Below are 25,875 nucleotides of genomic sequence, written 5' to 3'. Positions count from 1 at the left end.
GTACACATCACTGATTTAACCCCTACCCAATTCCCACCCTATTCCCTCCCCATCCCTCCTTCCCTTGCTTGGCTTAGTGATTGACTTTGATACGTTTAAGTACATTGTGTGTTTTAGAGATTTCCCTCTTCCCCTCTCCTTTCTCCTCCTTTAGTTTAATGGATATTCAGAACGTTCTTTGTCAGTAAGTGGGAAAAGGTTGGTCAGACTATTTTCATGACAGTTTCAAATATCATCCAGAAGAGGGTGCTAATGCTCTTTATGAAAAATACCACACGTATACACACATAACATACACTGCCCGGAAGTGTTACCTAAGTGGTCAATTTGATCAATTGATAATTACTGTAGGCTCTGAACATTAAGTAGAAAATATAAACACAAGCACTTCAGAAGGCCAAAAGTCAATGCCCACTGAGAGTTCTGGTGTTTCATAGAATCTACCCTCGGTTCTGGACAGATTAGCTAACAACTAAGTAAGTTGTCAGGAGAAATCATACAGTTTCCACCATCAGGCGTGCCCTTCAGTGGGGATAGTATGACACTTCATTAAACAATGAAATTCTAACAAGGCTTATAGAAAATAAACTAAATATTTGGTCAAGATTGCTATGGCCAATGAGAGATTTTAAAATAGAAATTCAGCTCCTTTTGTTTTACTAATATCACATTATCTTTTTCTTTTTCTCTTTCTTTCTTTTTTTTCTCCTCCTCCTCCTCCTCCTCCTCCTCCTCCTCCTCCTCCTCCTCCTCCTCCTCCTCCTCCTCCTCCTCCTCTTCCTTCTTCTTTTTGGTACAAGGGATGGAACCCAAGGGCTTTCTACCTCTGGGCTACATTCCCAGACCTATTTTTTATATTTTATTTGGAAACAGGGTCTCACTAAGTTGCTGAGAGCCTCACTAAGTAGCTGAGGCTGGCGTCGACCCTCCTGTCCCAGCCTCCCAAGTGCTGGCATTAATACCACATTCTTTTGAAGATAAAGGTTATGATCCAGAGCTGGGCGAGGTGATGCACACCTGTAATCCCAGTACTTGGGTGGCTGAGACAGGAGGATCACAGGTTTAAGCTTGGCTATCCTCCGGTCTTTGGGGAGGAACTCCTGGTTTACGTGGTCAAAAAGTAATTATAAAAAGGATGAAATTTCTATATGCTCAGTAATTTTTTATACTTTTATTGCACTAGAGTCTTTCATTCTAAGGTGTGATAGCGTCAGACATGCGCACAGTAAGTTTCAAAATGACTTTTCTACTTGGGCTTTGGAGATATGAGTTAAAGACAGCCATGGCAAACCCAGCTTTTGTTCATGTTTGAAATGCACCCTAATTCCCCTTCCTTCTCCTAAGTGTTCTGAGTCTCTGTCTTCACTGTTTAAACAACCGATATTTTGACTATTTCTTTGAAGCTGAGCCGTCGCGGCAACTGTACGTTTTCTGTGGGCCAAATGGGTGTGAATCAGAAGAGCTTCCTGCGTCTGCCTTAGCGATTTCACTTGGAATACAAATGAGGAAAGCTATGCAGACAGCAGAAACTATTTTTACCTTCCACTTGTAGCGTCTGGGCATAGCAGATCTGAGAGGACATCTGTATTCTAGACAGCTCAATAGAAGGATGGTCCTCAATACATTTGCCTCTGTAGAGCAGGGAGACAGGGGCTCTTGGTGGAAAGAGAAGGCGCCTTCCCATGACAAGAGTTGTCCGGTCGGTCACTCGCAGATGCAGGTACGTCTTCCAAGCATCACAGACGGCCACGTGCTAAAGTGGGGAGCTCAGGCAGCTGGAAGAGGTAGAGAAGCAAAAACACGGAGCGGGCCGCTGCCACCGAGAACCTCTATCCTTGTACCCAGAGCCTCTGCAGAGACTCTCCGGAGGCCATCAGCCTGGGGCGACTTGTGTCCATCACGCGACAGTTCTCAAATCTGTTCTCTGTCCTTCTCTATGTGATTGGGCACTGCAGGAAGCTATATTTCTCATGCCTTCTGCTGCTGGATGGCTTTCGCTAAGGGAAAGCTCTGGTTGAGACACGATGAAGCCAGGCAGTCTCCTCGACTCCCAACCTGCTCTGATTCAGTGACTCTAGTTCCTGCAGGATAGCACCCGGCGACCTCCACCCCTCAGCTTGTGGGGCAATCTCTTCCTGCTCTTCCTTATCCACCCCAGGTGGGTCCTGGCTCCTTTGCTCAGCACCATAGGTTTCTCAGCTCCTCATCCCCAGTGTAAGCAGCTCCCTGTGTTTGAGTCATTTGCTTTTAAATATTGGAAGGGCTCTCTTCATCACTAACACAGGGGCCACCAGCTATGCTATGGGCGTGTGTAGAAAGCACTTGCTGGCCCAGCTTAGCCAGCATATTGGATTCCAAAGTGTTCTAGACTCAATCGGGATAGGCGGCCCAAAGCAAAACAATTTGGTCAAGATCATTTAATCTTAGGACTGATGAAGTTTGTTTTCCAGTTCTGGAACATGGTTTCCCACTTAACTCTCGAGAATTCCTATCAGACACGTATTAGACCCTGTCCTCCTACCTTCTATGTCTTTGTTTCTCTTGTTTTTATTTCTCTATTCCACACTGTGGTTTATTATCTTGCATCTGTGCTCCAATATATACATTTTCCCTCATCCGTGCATGCCCTGTTGTTCAAAATATCAGTTTTTAATGAGTTATAATTTTCATTTTAAGATTTTTGATGTATTCTTTTCCATTTCTTTCTTATTGTGTGTGTGAGGTACTGGGGATGGAACCCAGGGCATTCTACCTCTGAGCTACACCCCCAGCCCCATTTTTTATTCTTTATTTTGAAACAGGGTCCCACTGAGTTGCAAAGGTCCTTATTAAGTAGCCGAGCTGTCCACGAACCACAGCCCTCCCGTCTCAGCCTCCCAAATGCTGGGATCACATGCGTGCGCCACCACGCCCAGCTTCCCTTTCTTAAACTTGATTTCCTAATAGTTTTGTGCTTGCTTTATCTTTTCTGTTTTTAGCCTATTAGAACATTTTTAAGAATTATAATAATTTATTATTTTTCTTGATACTGGGTGGGGCATGAACCCGGTAGCATTCCATGTCTGAAGCTATACCTCTAACCCTTTTTTAAATTTTTATTTTGAAACAAGATTTCACTAAGTTGCTGAGGCAGGCTTCAAACCTACGATCCTCCTGTCTCAAGCTACCCAAGTACTGAGATTACAGGCGTGCATCACCACACCTGGCTCACCCATCTCATCGGCTGGAAATGTGTCATATGCCCATTTTCAAACCTATTTCTGAAAGTGGAGTAGAATTCACAGAAAAAGCCGGGCGTGGTGGCGCACGCTTGTAATCCCTGCGCTTGGGAGGCGGAGACAGGAGGATCGCGCTGGTTCAGAGCCAGCCTCGCTGGCTTAAGAGACCCTGTTTCCAAATAAAAAAATATATAAAGTAGGTCTGGGAGTGTAGCCCAGAGGTAGAAGGGCTTCCAGGAACCCCAGTACCACCAAAAAAAAAAAAAAAAAAAAAAGAATTCAGAGAAATGGCAAAGGTCAAATTAGCCTCATGCTGGGGTTGGCAGAAAGTTCAGGCTTGCCAGAAATACAAAGGTGTACCAGCCACTGAGCAAGGCCAGGAATTGTGCTCCTTCTGGCTCAGAGAACGCTGGTATTTGCCATTTCTATCACGGGCTCTGCCCTCTCGTCTCCTTGCCCTCCATTTGCCATCCCTTTCTTCTCTCCTGTCCGTTCTGACTCCGGCCCCTGCTAGGGCACTCAAACAATCTTGGAGACCACCACTGATTCCGTTGGTACCTTGTTACAGCCTATGCAAAGCCCAGGTATGTTGCGATCTTCAGACTAGAGCGGCTCCAAGATCAACAAGGGCCATACTCATCACTGTGCTCTTTAGATTCTTGGTTTTTCAGAATCCTGTGGCACTGAGGGGAGGGGCATCCCTGGAGTCTCTGGATGGGGAGAGTACCAGGTCTCCTGGCATGGTGGGATGCTTCTCTACCCAGGTACTTAGCTGATGATGTGCTGGTAAGGAATGGACCAGGCTTCCTCCTGGTACAGACTGCAGTCCTTTGGGCCACAGCCCACATAGCTCATATGGTAACGGGAAGTTCTTACTCACAGGGAGACTATGGGGATAGACAGCGATGAATCCCAGATGCTGTGAATCCCGGCCTGTTAACAGTGTCTTTGCAAAGGAGCCTTCTGCTTCACACATAAGGCATGACATATGTTGAGGATAAAGACCCCTTGGATAAGTCCTATGTGTGTGTGTGGAGGGGTCATTGTCCTGTATAAATAGCCTCGTTTCTTTCTTTTTTTGTGGTACTGGGGACAGAACCCATAAGGCATTCTACCACCAGCCCTATATTTTATTCCTTTTATATGGTACTGGGGATGGAACCCAGGGGCCTTGTACCTCTGGGCTACACTCTCAGACCTATTTTATATTTTATTTGGAAACAGAGTCTCACTATGTTGCTGAGAGCCTCACTAAGTAGCTGAGGCTGGTTTTGAACCTGTGCAATCCTCCTGTCCCAGCCTCCCAAGTACTGGGATTACAAGTGTGCACCACTTATTTTTTATTCTTTATTTTGAAACCGTGTCTCACTGAGTAGCAAAGGGCCTAAGTAGCTGAGGCTGTCCATGAACCGCCATCCTCTGGCTTCTGAATGTTGGGATTATAAGCGTGTGCCACCATGCCCGGCAAAGAGCCTCATTTATTTCTCCACCACTAGACATACCTCCACATCTGCTTTATCACTTCAAATATAAAACCTGCCTTCTCGCGCCGGGCGTGGTGGCGCAGGCTTGTAATCCCCACGCTTGGGAGGCGGAGACAGGAGGATCACGCAGGTTCAAAGCCAGCCACGCTGGCTTAAGAGACCCTGTTTCCAAAAAATAAAAAAAGTATAAAATAGGTCTGGGAGTGTAGCCCGGAGGTAGAAGGGCTTCCAGGAACCCCAGTACCACACACACACACACACACACACACACACACACCCCTGCCTTCTCTTTTATTTCCTTCTAGATTTCAGAGGCCCATAGAACAAGAGCACAAGAAGCCAGGAGCCACTGAGAAAGTTACTTCCCTTTCATGAATTTTAAAAGTGTTCAGATGACAAGGGAAAACATTTGCTTCTTTTCCAAGAATGTAGGCTCCTCGGGGTGAGCGCCCTGTTAAAATGGGATGAATGCCCCTAAAACAGGAAAAGAGGAAAAAAACCAACAAGCAAGTGAATCCTATAAAAGTAAATTTTTAGATCAAAGGAGATGGAACATTTTTATCTTATTACATTAGCATTCTAATGTGAGATATCTATATCTATCTATAATGTGAGAGAGCTATATGTAAAAACTTAAGTTAATAAAGAAAGCTTAAAGGGAGGGAAAGGATGAAGAGGGTCAGACATTCCATTTGACATCACTGTGCCCCCAGCCTGGGCACACTGGGTTTCTTAGCCCTGTAGGGATATAACGAGGTAAATGGGCACCCCAAGGTCCATCTGTAAGCTATACCCATCTTATAAATGTGCTATTGAACAGTCACTTGACACCGGTGGGAAGGGTGCGTGGTACCTTTACGTTGGTAAGATAGGTGTGTGACAAGCTCCAAGTGGTAGGACAGGTGCATGCCACTCTTTAACAATCAACAGGCAAAGAATGAATTTTGAAGGAACGGGCCAGTGTGTTCTATGAGAATCTCAGCATAGACGCATGTTGAATACAGTTTCTAAAGAAGGTTGTTCATGAATCCCAGCAACTTGAGAGGCTGAGACTGGAGGATCACAAGTTGTTTTTTTTTTTTTTTTTGGTGGTACTGGGGTTCCTGGAAGCCCTTTTACCTCCGGGCTACACTCCCAGACCTATTTTTTTTTTACATTTTTAAATTTGGAAACAGGGTCTCCTAAGCCAGCGCGGGTGGCTGGCTTCGAACCTGCGCGATCCTCCTGTCTCTGCCTCCCAAGCGCGGGGATTACAAGCGTGCGCCACCATGCCCGGCGAGGATCACAAGTTTGAGGCCAGTCTTGGCAACTTAATGAGACCCTGTCTCAAAATAAATAAATAAATAAATAAATAAATAAAAAGGATTGGAGATGTAGCTCAGTGGTAGAGTGCCCTCGGAGTTCAATCTCCAGTATTGGAAGAAAAATAGTTGGGAGACAGATCCCACAGTTCAGACTCCATTGACAAGGGTGTGTACACTCAGAGGTACTTTAAGTTCCATCCCATAGGAAGATGGAAATTGTGTCGCTTCCTTCTCAGTCCTGGCTTTGATCACACCTAAAGAGCATCCATTATAATGCCTTTAGTGTTTTTGAAAGAGAAAATATCCCTGAAACATCATGATTAAAGGCAGAACAAAGCAATCACAATTTTATAATCCGCCCTTTAAAGATAACAGTCTTTTCTAAGACACAAATATACAGGATCGCCTCTGCTACTACACTTCAAAACTCACTGTTGGGGGAAAAACACCCCCCTTCCTAGCTGTCTGACACATTGCCACAGGGCCCCATTTTGCTTCTCTTTGATCCATACTAAGTACAAATGACTCCTAAAGAAGTGGAAGCACACAGGGAGTCCCATCAGGCATTAAATTTTAGAGAATAAACCTCACGTCTCTCTCTATTTCCCATCAATTTACTAGCACTAAGAAAACCCTGAAAACTTCAGCCTCCCTCTTTTGCCCCCACCCCCATGCTGTGGGACATCGTGCGAAGGCCGCCCCTTTTCTGTGTTTCTGCAAAGAGTTTTTCCTGGCATAAAAATCATTTCAACATGTTACTTCAGCAGATGCGAGGAGAATGGAGAGGGGAATGAAGGGAGTTCGGTGAGGGCAGAGATAGAGACAGGAGCAAACCCACAAGGAAATAAAAAAATAAAAAAGCCGGGCGTGGTGGTGCACGCTTGTAATTCCTGCGCTTGGGAGGCTGAGACAGAAGGATCGCACAGGTTCAAAGCCAACCTCAGCTACTTAGTGAGGACCTCATCAACTTAGTGAGACCATGTTTCAAGATAAAAGAGCATGGGTGGTGTAGCTCAGAGGTAGAGTAACCCTGGGCTCCACCCCTAGTACAAAGGATATATCCACATACGTATGCATAGAGGTTGAGGCTGCCTGTGCCAGTTTTTCTTTGTGTGCCTGCTACTGTCACCCATGGAGTCAGTGCCCAGCCCATGGCCAGGAGGCGTTTGTCCTCTCATTCTTCTACGACTTTGTTTTTATTTGTTTTTGAGAACTTTCATCTACTTTGGGTTGATTTGAATTTGCTGTGGATATAAGTGTTTGTCTTAACACTTTTACCTATCTGTATTTAGTTGTTGTTTTTCCTCTACCGGGGATGGCATTCTTCCTTTCATTTATATCCCCAGCCCTATTTTTTATTATTTATTTTGAAACAGTGCCTCACTAAGTTGTGGAGGGCTTCACTAAGTAGCTGAGGCTGGCCGTGAACCTGCGATCCTCCTGTCTCGGCCTCCCAAATGCTGGGGTTACAAGCGTGCGTTGCCACGCCTGGCTTGCATTTAGTTTATAAAGCAATGTTTGTTGAAAAAAAAATGTACCATTTTCCCTTGAATAGTCTTGGCGGTATTACAAAAGTCATTTAACCGTATATGTGGGGTTATCATTTTGAACATTCTAATCCATTGGTCTGTACAGAGGTGCAGATTTTTGTTTCAGTAGCATAATACTTTGGGTAATTCTTGAAATAGATTTAAGATGTGCAAGATGATTCACATCTTTCTTCGTTCTTTCTTTTGTGTGTGGAGATGGGGCAGGGGATACTGGGGATTGAGCCCAGAGATGTTCTACTAACAAGCTAAACCTCCAGCATTTTATTTTTGTTTTAGGAAAGGGTCTGACTGGGTTGCTGAGTCTGGTCTAAACACGTGATTCTCTTGTCTCACCCTCCCAAGTACTGGAATTACAGGTTTACACTATCACACCTTGTTTTCTAATATTGCTTTGTAGGGGGCTGGGAGGGTCTACTAAAGTCTGCATAAATGCTCTTTATTTTGTGGTATTGGGGACTGGATCCAGGGAATTATCCCTTCTAGCTTCACATCCGGTCCTTTTTAAATTTTTCTTTTGAAAGAAGGTCTCACTAAGTTGCTGACAGTCTCAGTAAATTATTGAGGCTGGTCTTGAATCTGGGGTACTCCTGTCTCAGCCTCCCAAGTCTTGGGACTACACATGACTCTGTAGGTCATACACCCTGCCCCCATGCCGCCTTACTCCTCTCCATAAATGTTACAGAGATTGGGGGCGATGCCTTCTTATATGGACAGAGCATCATTGGGTAGTTTCCTTCTTCAGCCCTCCTCTTTCCCCTCCCCAATCCCCTTCCACTTCTCTCCTGGTCTCCCTTCTCACTCATCTGAAGTCACTTTCATTTCTCATTTTTCTCTCTCTAGCTTCCATATGTGAGAGTAACATACGACTCTTGTCCTTCTGAGACTGGCTAACAGCATAATGATCTCTAGTGTTAGGTTTTTAGGTGCAATAAAAAGGCGAGAGAGACCGGTGCCCCAAGAAGAAAAAGAATTTTAATGCGGTCTCCCCCGGGTATAGGAGCCTGAAGCTCCTGAAGACCTCCCAGCAACTCCGATGCTAGAAGGGAAAGGCCCTTCCTTTTAAAGTTTATGTCTTGTGGGCGGAGTTACGTGTGGAAACTCCGCCCCTCTCGCGATATCGCCTGTCTCCCGATATTGCCCAGCAGTCTCCTCCTTTTCTAAGGTCCCGCCCCGCGGGACCCAACCTGTCATCTAGTTCTATCCATTTTCCTGCAAATGACATAATCGTGTTCTTTATGGCTGAATAAAATTCCATTGTATGTACATACCACATTTTTTATCCATTCAGCTGATTATGGACACCTAGGTTGGTTTCCTAATTTGGTATTGTGAACTGTGCAGGTATAAACCTGGGTGTGTGTGTATCGCTATAACTATTCTAACTTCCATTATTTTCCGACACCAATCCTTTGTCATCCTGTCATATCTCTCAGGGCAGTTGACTGACAATAAGCATAAACCTCTGGTCCTCAGCAGATCAGGGCCACTGTCTCAGGATGCAGTGGTCCCCAGAGCCTCTCTGGACCATGATGAGATTATGGAGACCAGGGGGAAGGAGAACCGCAAACATGTTTGTCCAAAGTGTTTTCAGCAGGATGGAGGGTGACAGGTGCAGAGCCCCGGGCCCTGGGTCCCCAGAGCTCCTTGATGGGACTGAAGCAGAGCCATGAAAAGACAGTGAACGACAGCCTCTCTGACCACAGACACCACGGCTCGAGTCTCAGCACTGTGACTCCCTTTTGAGTGTCCCTTTTTCTTTCTTTCTGTGCTTCTGTCCAGAAAGCCCATCTGCACACTTTGCACATGTCCGGGGCATCCGGAGACAGCGGGACTCTGCCGTGCCTGCACAGACATCGAGCCAGGATCCTGCTCCTTACCCCACAGCTCAGCCCAGACGCAGCTCTTCCTCTATGTTGTGCAGATCTGAGGGGTCCTTCTGTCTGTTTCCTTTCTCCCTGCTCCTGCAGCCTTTACACGCTTCCTGGTACAGTAATTTCAGGAGCTGTTTACAAGACCCACGGTGGAGCATCCAGAGAGAAGGAGACCTGGTCCTGGGTGGATTTTTCCCCCTTTACTATGTGAGTCAAGAGGCATCCGTGATCCAGCTGTCTTTTTTACTGGAACCATATCTTAATAAACTACCTCAAAGGTAAGATATGCATTTTGTGCAGGAGTTACCGGTGATTACGGCTATGAATGGGTTTATGTACGTTTAATCACCCCCCCTTTTCTGAAACTGGAGATTGAAGCCAGGGGCAATCTTATCTGTGAGCTACACCCCAGCCTAGGTTTTAGTTTTAAAATCTCTAAGTTGTTTGGCCTCACTAAATGCCGTGGTTGGTTGTGAACCTTCAGTCTTTCTGTGTCAGCCTCCTAAGTCCTGGGTTGACAGGTGTGGGCCACCACACTCTGTTTCGATTTAAAACAACATCTCTTCAAGTTGCTGAGGGTATTTCTAAGCTGTCGGGGAAGCGCTCAAACCTTTGATTTCTTCTGTTTTAGTTTCCCACGTCTTGGATTACGCAGTGTGTTGCTGCGTCCGGTGTTCCTTCCCGCTCTGTCTTTTTCTCAATCATCGTTCACAATATAAAATGGGAAATTCTATGCATTACTTCATGCCTTTGAATTCTCTAAGTGGCAGCTACAGACGGTCTCTCTTCTGTCAGAGATAGAAAGGAAGAGATTCTTAGAGGATGGAGGTGTCTTGAATCTCAGGTCCTGGATGAGAACCTGTCTTATCCATGGAGGAAGTGTGGGGAGAATACTGGAGCCCCTCAGCCACGTCACAGAGCTGGAGGCCCATCTTTGCACTCTAGCCACAGAAGTTTCTGGACACCGCCATGTAGCATAGAAGAGGCCAAACGTCATGGAGTTGTCAACTCTCTGCTTCTCTCTATACTTAGGTTTCGCTTGCCTAACGTAACAGAAGAAACATATTAACAGTTTGATAGTTGAATAATATATCTCTATAATCTAAATACAAGGGAAACACTGCCATTTGAGAACTGGTTAAGTGATCTCATAAATATTTAGTTAACTATTAATGCAAAATAATAGTAGAATAGATAGATGGAGACATAAGGAAATTTGGAAATCAGCTAAACTGTTGATAGGTAAAATATATATCAGCTTCAGCATAATTCATTAACAAATAAAATATTTCATATTTAAATCGAGGGCAAAACAGGCCAGACTCTGGAAGACAAGTATGCAGTGTTTCCTCTCATATATGAAAGCTAGAGGGAACAAAACAGAAAAAGGATTTCATAAAAGCAAAACAGCGTTCCAGTAGAAGGCTGTGGAGACAGAGGGAGGAGACCTGGGGAAGGGAGGGGAAGGGCTGATTCTAGGGAAAGAAATGGCTGAAATCATGTTAGATGCCAGTTTGAAAATGTCACAGGCAAACGTTATTCTGTGCAGTTATTAAGCACCAATGAACAAATCAGAGCGACACCAGAACAACAATAGCAACAACACACAAAAAGAAAGAGCTGAAAGAAATCCGTGAGCCAGGCACAGTACTGCCTCCTTTAATCCCAGTACTTGGAAAGCTGAGTCAAAAAGATCACAGGTTCAAGGATAGCCTCAGCAACTTACCTAGGCCCTATTCAAAAAATAAAATGAAAAAGGGTTGGGGTAGCTTTAGATAGACTGTCCCTGGGTTCGATCCCCAGTTCCATAAGAAAAATTTTAAAATCAAATACTATAAAGAGAAAGGGACGGGCATGATGGGACCTGCTTGTTATCTCAGCATCTGGGAGGCTGATACAGGGGGATTATGGTTTGTGGACAGCCTCAGTCACTTAGTGAGGCCCTTTGCAACTCAGACCCTGTTTCAAGATAAAGAATAAAAAATAGGGCTGCGGGTGTAGCTCGGAGGTAGAATGCCCCTGGGTTCTGTCCCCAGTACCACAAAAAAAAAAAAAAAAAGAAAGAAAGAAAGAAAAGAAAAGAAAAAGTGTTGGGGATGTAGCTTACAGGTAGTGTGCCCTGGGGTTCAATCCTCACTATTCCCCAACACACATGAAAGGAATCCATGAAAAAAATTCTTCTAATGAAATCTTTCAGAAGCATAAGCCTTTGAGAGCTAACTCTAAAATCCAAGACCTCCTATTTTTCGTTAAGCTAGGTTTAAAAAAAATCACAGGAGGTCAGAGGAAAATGGAGAAAGGATCAAAGAAAATTCACTACAGAGAAAGAAAATCAAGAAATGAATGGCTTGAAATCTTCAAAAATGAATTTGAAGTTCCGAGTAAAGTTTTCACATTTGGAGGAAACGTGGTGACTAAGCTGCTCTCCTAAGTTCTGTAAGCGGAGCAGCAACTGCTCTGTACAGAAGAAGCTCCGGAAAATCTCTCTGGGAACCTGGATAAAGGGGAAACCACTGCCAAGCATCTGAAGAGCAGGCAGGGCAGGAGCCGTCAGTGAGCCCTGGACACAGCAAGCAGCGGCAGTGCTGTGTCTTGGCCTCTGCTCTAACCAGAAATGAGGACGGGTTTGTATGCCTGTAATCCCACACTTGGGAGGCTGACACTGGAGGATTGCAGGTTTGAGAACAGCCTCAGCAACTTGGTAAAGCTCTCAGTAACCCTAGTGAGACACTTAAAAAAGAAACCAGTGAAGTGAAGAAGATGGAGCTGAGAGGTAAAACACCCCTGGGTTCAATTCTTGGTGTCCTAAAACAAAACAAAAGGGCTTATGAAGTGTGCGCCACCTCAACTCAGATCTCTAGAGGACACCTTGCTTTTTATGCACCCATCAATACACCTCAATTTATAGAAAATTAGACAGTTATGTCATCCAGCTAATCTCTACCTCACCCAACTCAGTGAGTACCCTGTAAACCTTTCAATGTTTGGGACACAGTTTGTTTCACAAGAGTCAAAGTTGCCACTCCAAGGTCTCCCAGCACCCTGGGAATATTACTCACCCTGGCTCCACAAGCCAGGGACAGCTCTTAGGAGCACCCTGCATGTAGCCTGTTGGCTGCTGGCGCTGGCTCAGGACTCGCCCCTGCACCACCTGATGTCACTATCTCCCTGATGCTGCTCTCTCTCCAGGTGGCTTTGGAAGAAATACCAACACGTGCTGGCCTTTTACTTCGCCATCGAGGAGATCAACAGGGACCCCCACCTGCTCCCCAACATGTCTCTGGGCTTCCAGCTCTACAACGCCTTCCCCAGCGACCGCAGGACCCTGGAGAACACCCTGATGTGGCTGTCTGGAGGCAACAAGGTTCTCCCTAACCACGAGTGCAAGACCCAGCACAGACCTGTTGCCGCCATCGCAGGAACCTCGCCAGCATTTTCAGCTGAGATCGGAGCTATTTTGGAGCTCTACAAAACCCCTCAGGTAAGAAGGCTGTGAATTCTGGAGAGAAATGTGCAGCTTTACCATAGTGCCCGACCCTCACATCTAATCTCAGGCAATGTCAAAGTTGAATGAATCATGAGGGTTTACATGATCAGGTCCCAGCGAAGTCCAAAGCTCTTGAGATAATCAGTGTAAGGAAAAAGATGAGAGAAGGAGCTGTGGCTATTAAGCATCCCAACCAAGCCATGCCTGGAGGTGCGCGCCTGTCATCTTTGTACTTGGGAGGCTGAGGCAGTAGGATCGTAGGTTTGAGAGCAGCCTCAGCAATGTAGAGAGACCCTAAACAACCCAGGAAGACCTTGATTCCAATTAAAAATAAAATATTCAAGATCAGCCTTCCTCCTCTCCTATCTTTCCATTCAAACTTTGCTGGTATTTCCCCTCCATTATCTGGAGTCCCACTGGTATCCTCTGTGTTTCCTAGTTTGGGCATATTAGAGGAAACATATGTACCTTCTCCTTCTGTGCTTGGCTGATCTCACTTAACATAATGTTCTCCAGGGCTTTCCATCTTCTTGCAAATGATATAATTTTGTTCTTCTTTATGGCTGAATAGAATTCCATTGTGTGTATTTCCCACAGTTTTGCTATCCAATCATCTGTTGATGGTGATCAGCAAAGTTTGAATGGAAAGATAGGAGAGGAGGAAGGCTGATCTTGATTAATGAGGGTCTACACCTGAACATGTGTAAAATTATGAATAAGATATGTTTAACCTGGACAACCATTGGTGGGAGGGGGGAAGTAAAACGGGGGCGGGGTGAGAGGGCACCAAATATAGTTTAAAGGTATACTATTTATGTTCAATTAAAAAATTGTTAAAAATCCTTATAAAAAAGAAAAGAAAAAAATAAAATAAAATATTGCTGGGGATATAGCTTGAAGGTGGAATGCTTTTGAGTTCAATCTCCAATGCCAAAAAAAAAAAAAAAAAAATCAGTTTCAACCAGTGTATGCATTCCGCAGTCACTGGGAACATTGGCTCCTGACAGATCACAGCTGAAGTCTTCCCAGGAAATGTCCACACCATAGAAAACTGCCCACCCAAGACATGCTTGTATCAGGGGTCTCTAGAGGCCAGTGACTGTCAGATGTAGGAAGACCAATACCTGAGCATCTGGAGTGTATTTCGGGCAACAGTGAGATCCATTTTAGCCGCAGGGTTCCCAAGGAGAGAGAGGCTCAGAGACACCCATACTGGGGTTGACCCCCAGCCTCTGTCCAGCCTGCCTCACCCAAAAACTGGTGCTCTGTGTGCCCAGAATAAGAGAACTGGGTAAAATCTAGTGGCTTTCCCTCCACTAAAAAGTATTTTTCAAATTCATTTTCTCTCTTTGTCTGCCTGCCTCCATCCTCTCTCTCTCTCTCTCTCTCTCTCTCTCTCTCTCTCTCTCTCTCTCTCTCTCTCTCTCAGAATTGAGCTCAGGGGCATCCTACTCCAAGCCACAAAACCAGTCCTTTTTAGTTTTAATTTTTTGAAACATGGTCTTGTTAAGTTGGAGAGACTGGCCTCAATCTGTGATCCTTGCATCTCAGCCACCTAAGTGCTGGGATGATAGGGATATGCCACTGCTTCTGGCTCAATAGCCCTCATGTGTACAGAATATTCTTGTCCCTTTCTCAGGAGAGACAACCCCAAATCCCTCTAAATTCAGAATTATATTTTTATTTATTCAGGTCACATATGGACCTTTTGATCCCATGCTTAATGACCAAGACCAGTTCCCATCACTCTATCAAATGGCTCCTGATGACAGCTTTCTGGTTAAAGCTATGATCTCATTGCTGCTGCATTTTGGCTGGACGTGGGTGGCCATCTTTATATCTGATGATCTGAAAGGAGAAGGGTTCCTTCGGAGTCTAAATGTGGAGATGGTGAAGAAAGATATCTGTGTGGCCTTAACACAAAGGCTCCCTGCCATAAAGACAATGTATGGGTCAAGTGAAATCACTTTCATGACCAGGATAGGAGCTTCATCTGCAAACGTGCACGTACTCTATGGTGAAGTGGGGAGCCTCATCACCGTGGACATCGCAGCAGAATTCTTTCTAACCACGGGCAAGGTGTGGATCATGGCAGCCAAGTGGGACATCGTTGTGTACGAGATGAACCACATGCTGCATTCCTTCCATGGAAGCTTCGTGTTATCCCACCACAAGGGGGAAATCCCTGGCTTCAGACACTTTCTCAAGACAGTCGACCCTTCCCAGTACCCAGAAGATGTTTACTTCAATATACTGTGGCTTCACTTTTTTGACTGCTCACCTGCTGGGTCAAAATGTGGAGAAATTGGAGTCTGTGGACCAAATATCTCCTTAGAGTCTTTGCCAGGTGATATCGACATCATGACCTTACCTGACTCCAGCTATTTCATCTATAATGCTGTGTATGCCGTGGCCCACGTCCTTCATAAAATGCTGCTGGAGAAAATAACAAGGGGATCTCCAGAGGATGTAGAACAGCCCATGCTTTCTCCATGGCAGGTAAGCCTCCTCCAGAAGCAGGTGAGGGTTTAGCACCGTTGGCACCTGCGGGTACCATGGTGAGGTGCATTGTGACTGTGTTTTCATGTCTAGATCAGAAGGATCAGGCAAGAAAAAATATGGGCACTTTCACACTGGCTGTCGGTGTAGCTGGAACTGTTGTCCACGTGGGAAGAATTCTGCTACAGGGAGCTTCCATTTCAAACTACTAATTAACAAATTGAACCACAAAAGCATTTTCAATTGTAGGATGGAATACTGTCAGATATCTGAACACAAATCCTGAATAATATAGAGGGATTAAAAATTGCTCCAATATTTACTTTTCCTTAGAATGTATCCAATTCCAAGAAACATGGACCAAGTGCCCGTGTATATGAGTCTGGATATTTTATGTACCATAGTATGGAGAGGCCCAGGCCCCGCCCTGAGGGACATTTGATAAAAATTGAAATGGATGCTGTTCGATTTGAATGTGATACTAGGACGTGACTCTGGAAATGGAATTATTTTGAAAGATTCTTCTTCCACCTTTTTTACTTTTTGGAACTGGGGATTGAATGCAGGGGTGTTCTATACCCCTATACTTTTTAAATTTTTTAAGTTTTGAATCAGGGCTTCAGTAGTTGGTGAGTGCCTCACTAATTTGATAAGATTAGCCTTGAATTGTGCGATCCTCCTTTCTCATCTTCCCAGATACTGAGATGATAGGAGTATGTCATTGTGCTCAGCTTGGCCATCACTATTAATCTAAAACCTACAAAAAACATGTACTCGTGGCCCGTGGCCACCGATGGTGCCTGTCCTCTCAGGATGTCCCTCCAGGGTTTGAGATGGACTTTTCTGGATATTAGCCCTGGCTTATCTGAATCCATAGTCCATGTGTAGAATGTATTTATAAACTCATGGACAGTAATCCAACTCAGTAATCAAACTTCATGAATATGTAAAATAAGTTTAATAGGTAGACAAAGGCAAATATATAAAAAGCAGTGTTAGAATTTTATTTTTATTTATTTTTTTATTTTTTATTTTTTTGGTGGTACTGGGGTTCCTGCAAACCCTTCTACCTCCGGGCTACACTCCCAGACCTATTTTTCCATTTTTATTTGGAAACAGGGTCTCCTAAGCCAGCGCCCGCGGCTGCCTTCGAACCTGCGCGATCCTCCTGTCTCTGCCTCCCAAGCGCGGGGATTACAAGCGTGCGCCACCACGCCCGGCTATTTTTATTTATTTTTATTGATGCATTTCAGTCATAAATCTTAATGAAGTACTTGAAGGTAGAAGCACACTTGCACACATCACTCATTTAGCCCTTAATTCCCCGTAGAACTTCTATTTTTTCTAATAATAACATCTGATGTGCCAGTTTGTCCCTATTTATTTTTATTTTATTTATTTTATTTTATTTTATTTTATTTTATTTTATTTTATTTTATGGTGGTACTAAGGTTCCTGGAAGCCCTTCTACCTCCGGGCTACACTCCCAGACCCATTTTATATTTTTATTTTGGAAAACAGGGTCTCTTAAGCCAGCTGAGGCTGGCTTCGAACCAGCGGGATCCTCCTGTCTCCGCCTCCCAAGCGTGGGGATTTACAAGCGGGCCCACCACGCCCGGCATTTGTCCCGATTTAAAGTAATCATTAGAAGAATAGATCACTTTGTCTAGATGGAATCCAAAGATTTAATTGTAAATTATTCATTATTTAGAAAAACAAAGTTGTTTAAACAATAAGAGGTTGATTATTTCCCACAACATAATGCCCCGGGTGACAGAGATTCAAAGATTTTCACATTCCATTAAAAACCTCAGGAGTATTGAGAGGTTTTTATTTGGGGGGGGGGACACTGCTCCCTGCAATATCACAAGACTATAGCCTGCTCAGTAAAATGGCCCAAAGCATAGGCAGAAAAAACCCTTATGCCCTCTTTAAACTCAATTGAGATATAACTGATTTACATAATTACTGTACATAATCTTTATATTTTGATGAGTTGTGACTTGCACATACCAGGCTTCCCTCCCCATAACAAAGAAACTAAACAACAGTTCCACCCCTCCTGCGGCCTTACTAAGTACAAGGATTAGCTTTTAAGATGTCCCAGACAGACTTTGCGAGTCAGGGTGCTAGCTGGACGCATGCCAATGCCGTGCTCTGTGCTAATCTGAGAATGCATGGACTCCATTACTCCATGATGATGCCACTGGGAGAACTCTGCTCCCGTGAGCCCATGAGAAGGTGACCATACAGATAAACCTAAGCTTCTACCAATGAGGAGACTCATTGTGGGATGTGGGGAAGAAGGATTGCTTAGTATTTTGTACACATGCCACATTTCAAAACTGATGCCTGTCTTCTAGCTCCATCCATTTCTGAAGAAAATCCGGTTTACCAACAGCGCCGGACAACACATATCCTTAGACAAGAAAGGAAGACACCTGGCCAAGTATGACATCCATAATGCTGTGAATTTTCCTGCCGGCCTTGGGTTGCTGGTTAAAGTAGGGGAGTTTCTCTCCAGGAGCCCGCTCCGTCAAGCCTTGGCCATCAATGAAGAGGTCATAGAGTGGCCTATTGGCTTCCCACAGGTATGATTTCTTTTCCGTATTGGATACATACAGGGATCTAAATAGACTCCTAAAGGGTTGGGGGTGCAGCACAGGGGCAGGGCACTTGCTAGCATGCTCAAGGCCCTGGGTTCAAGCCTGAATACTGCAAAAGTAACTACATAAATAGAGTCCTGAGACAAGGCCAAGTGTGACCCCTCTACATCAGCACTAAATTTACCCATGTCATCCTGATTTTGTACTATGGAATTTGCGTTGACAAAGTCTGAGCTAAAATCTATAGAAAGAGCAAGATTTTAGAAGCTGTTTTTAAGTTCTGCATATTTATTCATGTAGCTCTAAAAATTGAAAAAAGTTAATAACAGTAGAGATAAAAATACAGACACATAAACACCAAATATGTCCATCCATCCATCTTGAGTACCTATATTATATATGGTCAGAATCTTTAGTATCTTTTGATATATACTACAAACACAAATAAGATTATAGATTAATATACCATTTACATTTGGAGACATTATTTCCATTTTCTTCCTATTTTCAATGCCATTCATTCTTCAAACATTGTTCTGTTCAGCATCTTTTTTCATTCTTCTTTTTAAATGTAGACTGTGTATGAAACTAAGAGTATTTAAAACTTAAGACATTTCAAACCCTACTGAAAAAAAAAACACTAAATATCAGGATATTTGATAAAAAGTAATTTAAATATTAAAATAGCATGCAAATGTGCAACTTGAAAATCACGCAATGTTTTATTTAAGAAGGCATTAAAACAAAAAACACTGATAAAAATGATATTTTTATTTTTTAATAATTTTTTTATTGAACATAAATAGTATACATTTAAACTATATTTGGTGCCCTCTCCCTCCTGCCCCCATTTTCCCTTCCCCCCTCCCACCAATGGTTGTCCAGGTTAACCATGTCTTATTCATAATTTTACACATGTTCAGATGTAGACCCTCATTAATCAAGATCAGCCTTCCTCCTCTCCTATCTTTCCATTCAAACTTTGCTGGTATTTCCCCTCCATTATCTGGAGTCCCACTGGTTTCCTTTGTGTTTCCTAGTTTGGGCATATTAGAGGAAACATATGTACCTTCTCCTTCTGTGCTTGGCTGATCTCACTTAACATAATGTTCCATCTTCTTGCAAATGATATAATTTTGTTTTTCTTTATGGCTGAATAGAATTCCATTGTGTGTATTTCCCACAGTTTTGCTATCCAATCATCTGTTGATGGTGATCTGGGTTGGTTCCATATTTTGGCTATTACAAATTGTGCTGCTATGAATATAGGTATGCATATGTTGCTGTATTTCTCTGAATTCAACCCCTTTGGAAAGATACCCAGGAGTGGTATAGCTGGATCATATGGTGGATCTATTCCCACCTTTCTTAGGAATCTCCACACAGATCTCCATAGTGGTTGAACTAGTTTGCACTCCCACCAACAGTGTAAGAGAGTCACTCAGCCAAGAGGACATAGCAAGCCTAAACCAACCAATAACAACCAAAGAAATAGAAACGGTAATAAAAATTCTTCCACCAAAGAAAAGCCCAGGCCCAGATGGGTTCCCAGCTGAATTCTACAAAACCTTCAGTGAACAAATAATACCAATACTTCATAACATGTTCCAGGAAATTGAAAGAGATGGAACTCTCCCAAATTCCTTCTATGAGGCCAGTATCACATTAATCCCCAAACCAAATAAAGATACCTCAAGAAAGGAAAACTACAGACCAATATCCTTAATGAACATAGATGCAAAAATTCTAAACAAAATACTAGCTATATGCATTCAAAACTATATCAAGAGAATAATACATCACGACCAAGCCGGTTTCATACCAGAAAAACAAGGCTGGTTCAACATATGCAAATCAATACATGTTATTCACCACATAAATAGAACCGGGAAAAATGGTTTTAAAGAGGGTAATAACCAAAACTTGTAAGAGATGATTAATCACATGAAACAGCAAGGCAGTCATGAGATCCATCAGGGAAAACATCAAGGTAGTCACAGATGAATTAGGGGGTGAAAGGGTAACCAAGGAAGTTGTGAGGGTCCCTGCTTATTGGTCCTTTTCGGTCCACAGAAATTTGTCTGTGTGCAAATAAATCTCCTACTTGGCTAGGCAGCGTGTGGCCCTTCCAAGCTGGACGCAGGTGACCTCAAAGCTAATGACCAAGAAGGTTCCTAACAGAAAGGATTTGGGTGTTTAGGTTAAACTAGAAGAAAGAGAAGCCCAGAAGTAATCCAAGCCATGGTGATGTCTGGTAATCATTTGAGAATGAAAGGTGGCAGCTCCCTGGAATAACCCAGAATCAAGTGTATAGATAAGATTGACATGGCAGTGGTTGGGGTGGTCTGGGGATGACCTTCTCTTCAAGCGCAAAGTTCTTTCCTGTGGGGAGAGAGATGCTGACACCCTGTTAAAGCTGTTAATAATATGGAACATTCTGACTGCTACCTCTTTTCCCTCAGACTCCTCAGTCTGTGTGCAGCCAGAGCTGCGGCCCAGGATTCAGGAGAATCCCCCAGGAAGGAAGACCAGTCTGCTGCTTTACTTGTGTTTTATGCCCAGAGAGATACATTTCCAATGATACAGGTAAAAAAATAATACAGAGCAACCCTATGATAACCACTCCTTTTATTTCTCAAGAGAAATAAATTGACATTGACAGTGGGTCACAGTGGCCATTGTTGACCATCCACTTATCTTGTCTATGGATCCGTGATGTAGTCACTGCCCTGCCCCATAGGTGTCAGCCCTGACCTGGCACAGCCCAGCCTCTAAGGCCAGCAGTGGTCTGCCTAATTTTGGTCTGCCTGTGTTGACTTCCAGCACTGCCCAAGACAGTCTCTGAGACCTCATGGTGGGACGGGCTGAAGTCCACCCATGAAATGCGAGAGGTGTAATCCTAAAGGCTGCCTGTGGGTGTGGTGAATGTGTGAACCCAATAGAAAATCGGGGGCTCTTCGTGCTGCGGTGATACACAGAGCACGTGTGCGTGAATTGTCATGGGAGGATTTTAGTGTATTGGCTCATGTCCCAACACCATGCAAGGCCTGAGAACACAGTCCTTATACAGAACCCTGCAATATTATAATATGAGAAGGAACAAGAGAAAGTTAATATATAAACACATGAGCTGGATGTAGTGACTCATGCCTGTAATCCCAGTTCTTAGGAGTCTGAAACAGGAGGATCATAGTTTTAAGGCTGGCCTCAGCAACTTAGCAAGACTCTCAGAAAGCCAAGGAAACTCTGTTTCAAATAAACAAAAAAAAAATGGGCTGGGGTATGGCTCAGAGATAATAATGCCCTTGGGTTCAATCCTTAGTGCAAAAAAATAGAGATAAAAATTTAATAAATAAAAAGACATGGATTTTTAAGAGAAAGAACAATGTAGTATCCATATAAGTAGCTTTCACCTAAGACGTACGTTTAAGAAATTATATATATCAAAATAAAATATTTTATGGTCAAACACAGACTGTTGAAAGACAAATTAAAACTGATTTTATTTTCTCAAATTATTAAGAAAAATATATGATTGAATGCCAGCGTAACTACTATGTAATTCCTATAATCTGTGTGTGTGCATGTGCAGGCATATGCATGTGTGTGTGTGTGTGTGTGTGTGTGTGTGTGTGTGTGTGTGTTAGTGGAAATTGAACCCAAATGCATCCTACATCTGAGCTATGCCCCCAGGCCTATTTTATTGTTATTTTAAAGCAGGGTCTCCCTAAAGTCTTAAGAGTCTTTCTATGTTGATAAAGAGTTGTCTTAGAACCTGCCCTCCTTCTGTCTCAGCCTCCCAAGTACATATATATATATATATATATATATATATATATATATATATATATATATATGTGTGTGTGTGTGTGTGTGTGTGTGTGTGTGTGTGTGTGTGTGTATGTATATATTTATTTGGAAACAGGGTCCCTTAAGCCAGCAAGGCTGGCTTCAAACCTGCGCGATCCTCCTGTCTCCGCCTCCGAAGTATGGGGATTACAAGCGTGCGCCACCACGCCTGTCTTGTTAAATTTTTTATTAAAATGTTCATGACACAAAAATTATAGCTGGATGTGGTAGCACATTCCTGAAATCCCAGATATTTAGGAGGCTGAGGCAGGAGGACCACAAGTTTGAGTCCAGCCTGGACAACTTAGCCAGACCTAGACACACACACACAAAATAGTCTGGGGGTATAGCTCAGCGGTAAAGCATCCCCAGGGTTCAAACTTCAGTGCCAAAGCAGCTAATCATATAACAGCAATCACATTTTATTTGAGGTTCAAATCTTTTCAACTCAAACGGTTTTCAATATTTGTATGGAAACACTGACAAGAATAGGCACAGAAAAATGAAAATATAGAATGAGAACAAGACTTCTTTAAGCAAATTTCAAGTTATATACCAACACCAGTAGAAGTGAGGATACATTAAACATCGGAGGTCCTGTAAGGTACGGATATTTCTTTCTGCTGTGGTCAGTTTGGGTCAGGATTATAAGTATGGTAATATGGGGCTTATGATGAGGAGAACCAGAGGGTGGTATAGAGGAGATACATTGACAGTACTGGGACACACAAGGAGCCATTGCATGTGGAGGTGCGTCCCATGGGAGGACTGGGCCTTTTGGGTGCCTGGAAGCATTCTCCAGTGCAGAAATATCACAGCTGGCTCAGTTGCCTCTCACTGTACTGTCATAGACAGTCTGTCCTCAAGGTGACATTGAAGAGGTGACCATAAACTTTGAAATTATAAAAAAAAATCAATAACGATGAACTGCTGATGTTTACCCTCCAGATGCCGAGCAGTGTACCCTGTGTTCCCTGCACGAGTACCCAAACACTGAGAGGAGCCGCTGCCTCCCCAAGGTGGTGTCCTTCCTGGCTTATGAGGAGCCCCTGGGGACGGCTCTGGCCTGTGCTGCTCTGGGCTTCTCTGCGCTCACAGCCGGGGTTCTTGGGGTCTTTGTGAAGCACAGAGACTCTGCCATCGTCAAGGCCAACAACCGCGCTCTCAGCTATGTCCTGCTCGTCTCCCTCGCCTTCTGCTTCCTCTGCTCCTTGCTCTTCATCGGCCGCCCCAACATGGCCACCTGCATCCTCCAGCAGATTACCTTTGGAGTCGGGTTCACTGTGGCTGTTTCCACTGTCTTGGCCAAAACTGTCACTGTGGTTCTGGCCTTCAAGGCCACTGGTCCTGGGAGGAGGATGAGGCAGCTCCTGGTGTCAGGGGCTCCTAATTTCATCATCCCCATCTGCTCCCTGATCCAAGTGGTGCTCTGTGCCATCTGGCTGGGAACCTCTCCTCCCTTCATTGACACTGATGCATACTCTGAACAAGGCCACATCTTCATCGTGTGCAACAAGGGCTCAGTCACCGCCTTCTACTGTGTCCTGGGATACCTGGGCTCCCTGGCCCTGGGGAGCTTCACTATGGCTTTCCTGGCCAGGAACCTGCCTGACACCTTCAACGAAGCCAAGTTCCTGACCTTCAGCACGCTGCTATTCTGCAGTGTCTGGGTCACCTTCCTCCCTGTCTACCACAGCAGCAAGGGGAAGGCCATGGTGGCCGTGGAGGTCTTCTCCATCTTGGCCTCCAGTGCGGGGCTGCTGGGCTGCATCTTTGCCCCCAAGTGCTACATCATTCTCATAAGACCTGAGAAGAACTCTCTGCAAGGTCTGAAGGACAGAAGTAATAGGATAAATAGGCATTCTGAGAGTTTATCTCATACATCTCCCTCTCATTTTTAAGGTTTGAGACCAAAACACTCCAACATAAAATTATTAAAATATTATATAAAGAAAACAACTGCCTTATTAGCAACATATATTTCTTTTAAAAATTATTTTATTAGTGCTTTACAATTGTACATCACAGTGAGGCCCATCCACACATGCATGTACAAAGCTCTTGATTTTTTCCAGAAGCACCCACCGTGTTCTTCCTCCTCCCTCCTCAGGCAACACCTTCACACATCTATATAGTATAATTTCAAATCTTTCCTTCTTTAGTCATCCATCTTCCTCTCCCTCCTCCAGCCCTCTACATCCACTCTACAGGGCTTTCTCTGCCTCATGTAAGCGTGCGCACACCACATTCTCCTTATTAAATCTAATGACATATGTGAAGGCGTTACTGCCAATTTATTTCACTGTATGCGTGGCAAGTGTGTCCGGGTGGAGTGGGACGCAGGGGGGAAACACACTAAACTCTGTGCACACGTGTCTGTATCACATTAAACATTTCTGTAATTGTAATGCACTTATAAACAACTTTTTTTAAAAAAGAAAATATTGTAGAGGTAGAGATACACAATGGAATTTTTTTTTTTTCAGCCCCTAAGCAGAATGAAACTATGGCATCCACAGGAAAATGGAATTGAAAAACTCAGTTTCAAGCAAAATAAGTCAAACCCAGAGAGAAATGTTTCATAGGGTTTCCATCTTGTGTGGGAACTACAGAGACAACTATAGGAATAAAAATGGAGTAGATTCATGAATGTGGGAGAATAGGCATTCTGATAGAATAAGAAGGGTAGAGTGTATTGAGCAAAACTCGACTCGCTGTGGTTTTATGTATGTGTGAATATGCCACAGTGCAACCACCCTACTATATAATTCAGATATACCACGTAACAAATGAAGGTCAGCCTAGCATGGTGGTATATTTTTAGAATGCCAGTACTTGGGAGGCTGAGACAGAAGGGGTGTAGGCTCAAGGCCAGTCTTGGCCACTCAGAGAGACCCTCGAAAACATAAACCTTGTTTCAAATACACACACACACACACACACACACACACAACTTAGACACACACACACCAAAACAAAGCAAGTAGAAAAAAAAGAAAGGAGGTAGGGGTGTAGCCTGGAGGTAGAATGCCCCTGAGTTCAATCCCCAGTACTCAAAATATTTAAATAAAAGGTCAATGTTATATTTTAAAATTTTCCATAATTCTGATATTCAGGGTGGGGTGGGGAAAGGACCCTGTTAAACAACAGGCCAAAGCCTCAGGCACATTCTTCCCCAAAAGGTAGCAGAGAGAACACTGGACATGTGATCAACATCACTACTGCGGGAAAGCTGAGCTCACGTAGCTGGATATTACCTTATCTGTCTCCCACAGGGACATGTCATACACTGGAGACAATTTTTTTGTCCCCAAGTGTAACACAGGGTTTACTTCACCTAGACTTGCCTTGTCTGTCTGTTATTACGACTCCTCATGATGAGCCGGTGCTGTGAAGGCAAGCCTGTCATCCCAGTACCAGGGAGGCTGAGACGGGAGGTTCGCAGGTTTGCGGTCAGCCTCAGCAACTTGGTGAGATCTTGATTCAAAAACAAAATATAGATAAGTAAATGAATGGTCTGGCCGTGTAGCTTGGAAGTTCAGCCTCCAAACACTAGTCTGTGGGATGTTGGTTTTTCTGTGGAATGAGATTCTGAGCCTGGGTTCTGTGACAACACATCGGGTACAGAAATCCCCAACACAGTAACCCCGAAACACCACAACAGCCATTAACACGGCTGCCGCGAGCATTCCCCACCCTACTACCAAGGGCAGCGGAGAACTCAAAGCACCTAGAGATCCCACTCAAGTGGTGAGAAAACAAAATGGCGCGCCTTCTTGAAGAACAGTCTGTCAGGTACAATGCATCCCGCACTCGGCACGTGCATCCAGTCTTCGCACTCTGAAGATTTGGTCTACAAAAAACTAGACTGCCATTAACCCAATCTAGAAGGAATGCAAAGGCCATTGTTATGGATTGAATGTTTCTGTACCCCCAAAACTGACATGCTGGGGCCCACACCCTCAGAGTGACTTATAGTATTTCCCCTTTATCATAATGTTAGAAAT

At 44.0% G+C, this 25,875-nt stretch overlaps 1 protein-coding gene across 1 annotated transcript; it reads left to right on the top strand.

Moving 5' to 3' along the window:
• Window positions 1-5,462: 5,462 nt before the first annotated feature.
• LOC308276741 (vomeronasal type-2 receptor 116-like) lies at window positions 5,463-25,648 on the top strand (the record flags this gene model as incomplete). Its single annotated transcript, XM_080715581.1, has 9 exons — window positions 5,463-5,565; window positions 9,336-9,705; window positions 11,932-12,051; window positions 12,617-12,908; window positions 14,607-15,413; window positions 17,777-18,004; window positions 20,482-20,605; window positions 22,817-23,710; window positions 25,533-25,648. The coding sequence occupies 9 exons, from the start codon at window positions 5,463-5,465 to the stop codon at window positions 25,646-25,648; spliced, it is 3,054 nt and encodes a 1,017-aa protein (XP_080571707.1).
• Between the last annotated feature and the right edge of the window lie 227 nt (window positions 25,649-25,875).

Source organism: Muscardinus avellanarius, assembly GCF_963383645.1.
Source record: "Muscardinus avellanarius genome assembly, chromosome: 18".
In the NCBI taxonomy this organism is placed as follows: domain Eukaryota; kingdom Metazoa; phylum Chordata; class Mammalia; order Rodentia; family Gliridae; genus Muscardinus; species Muscardinus avellanarius.
Note: the sequence above shows the minus strand (reverse complement) of the source record. Positions and strands in the feature narration are given on the sequence as shown.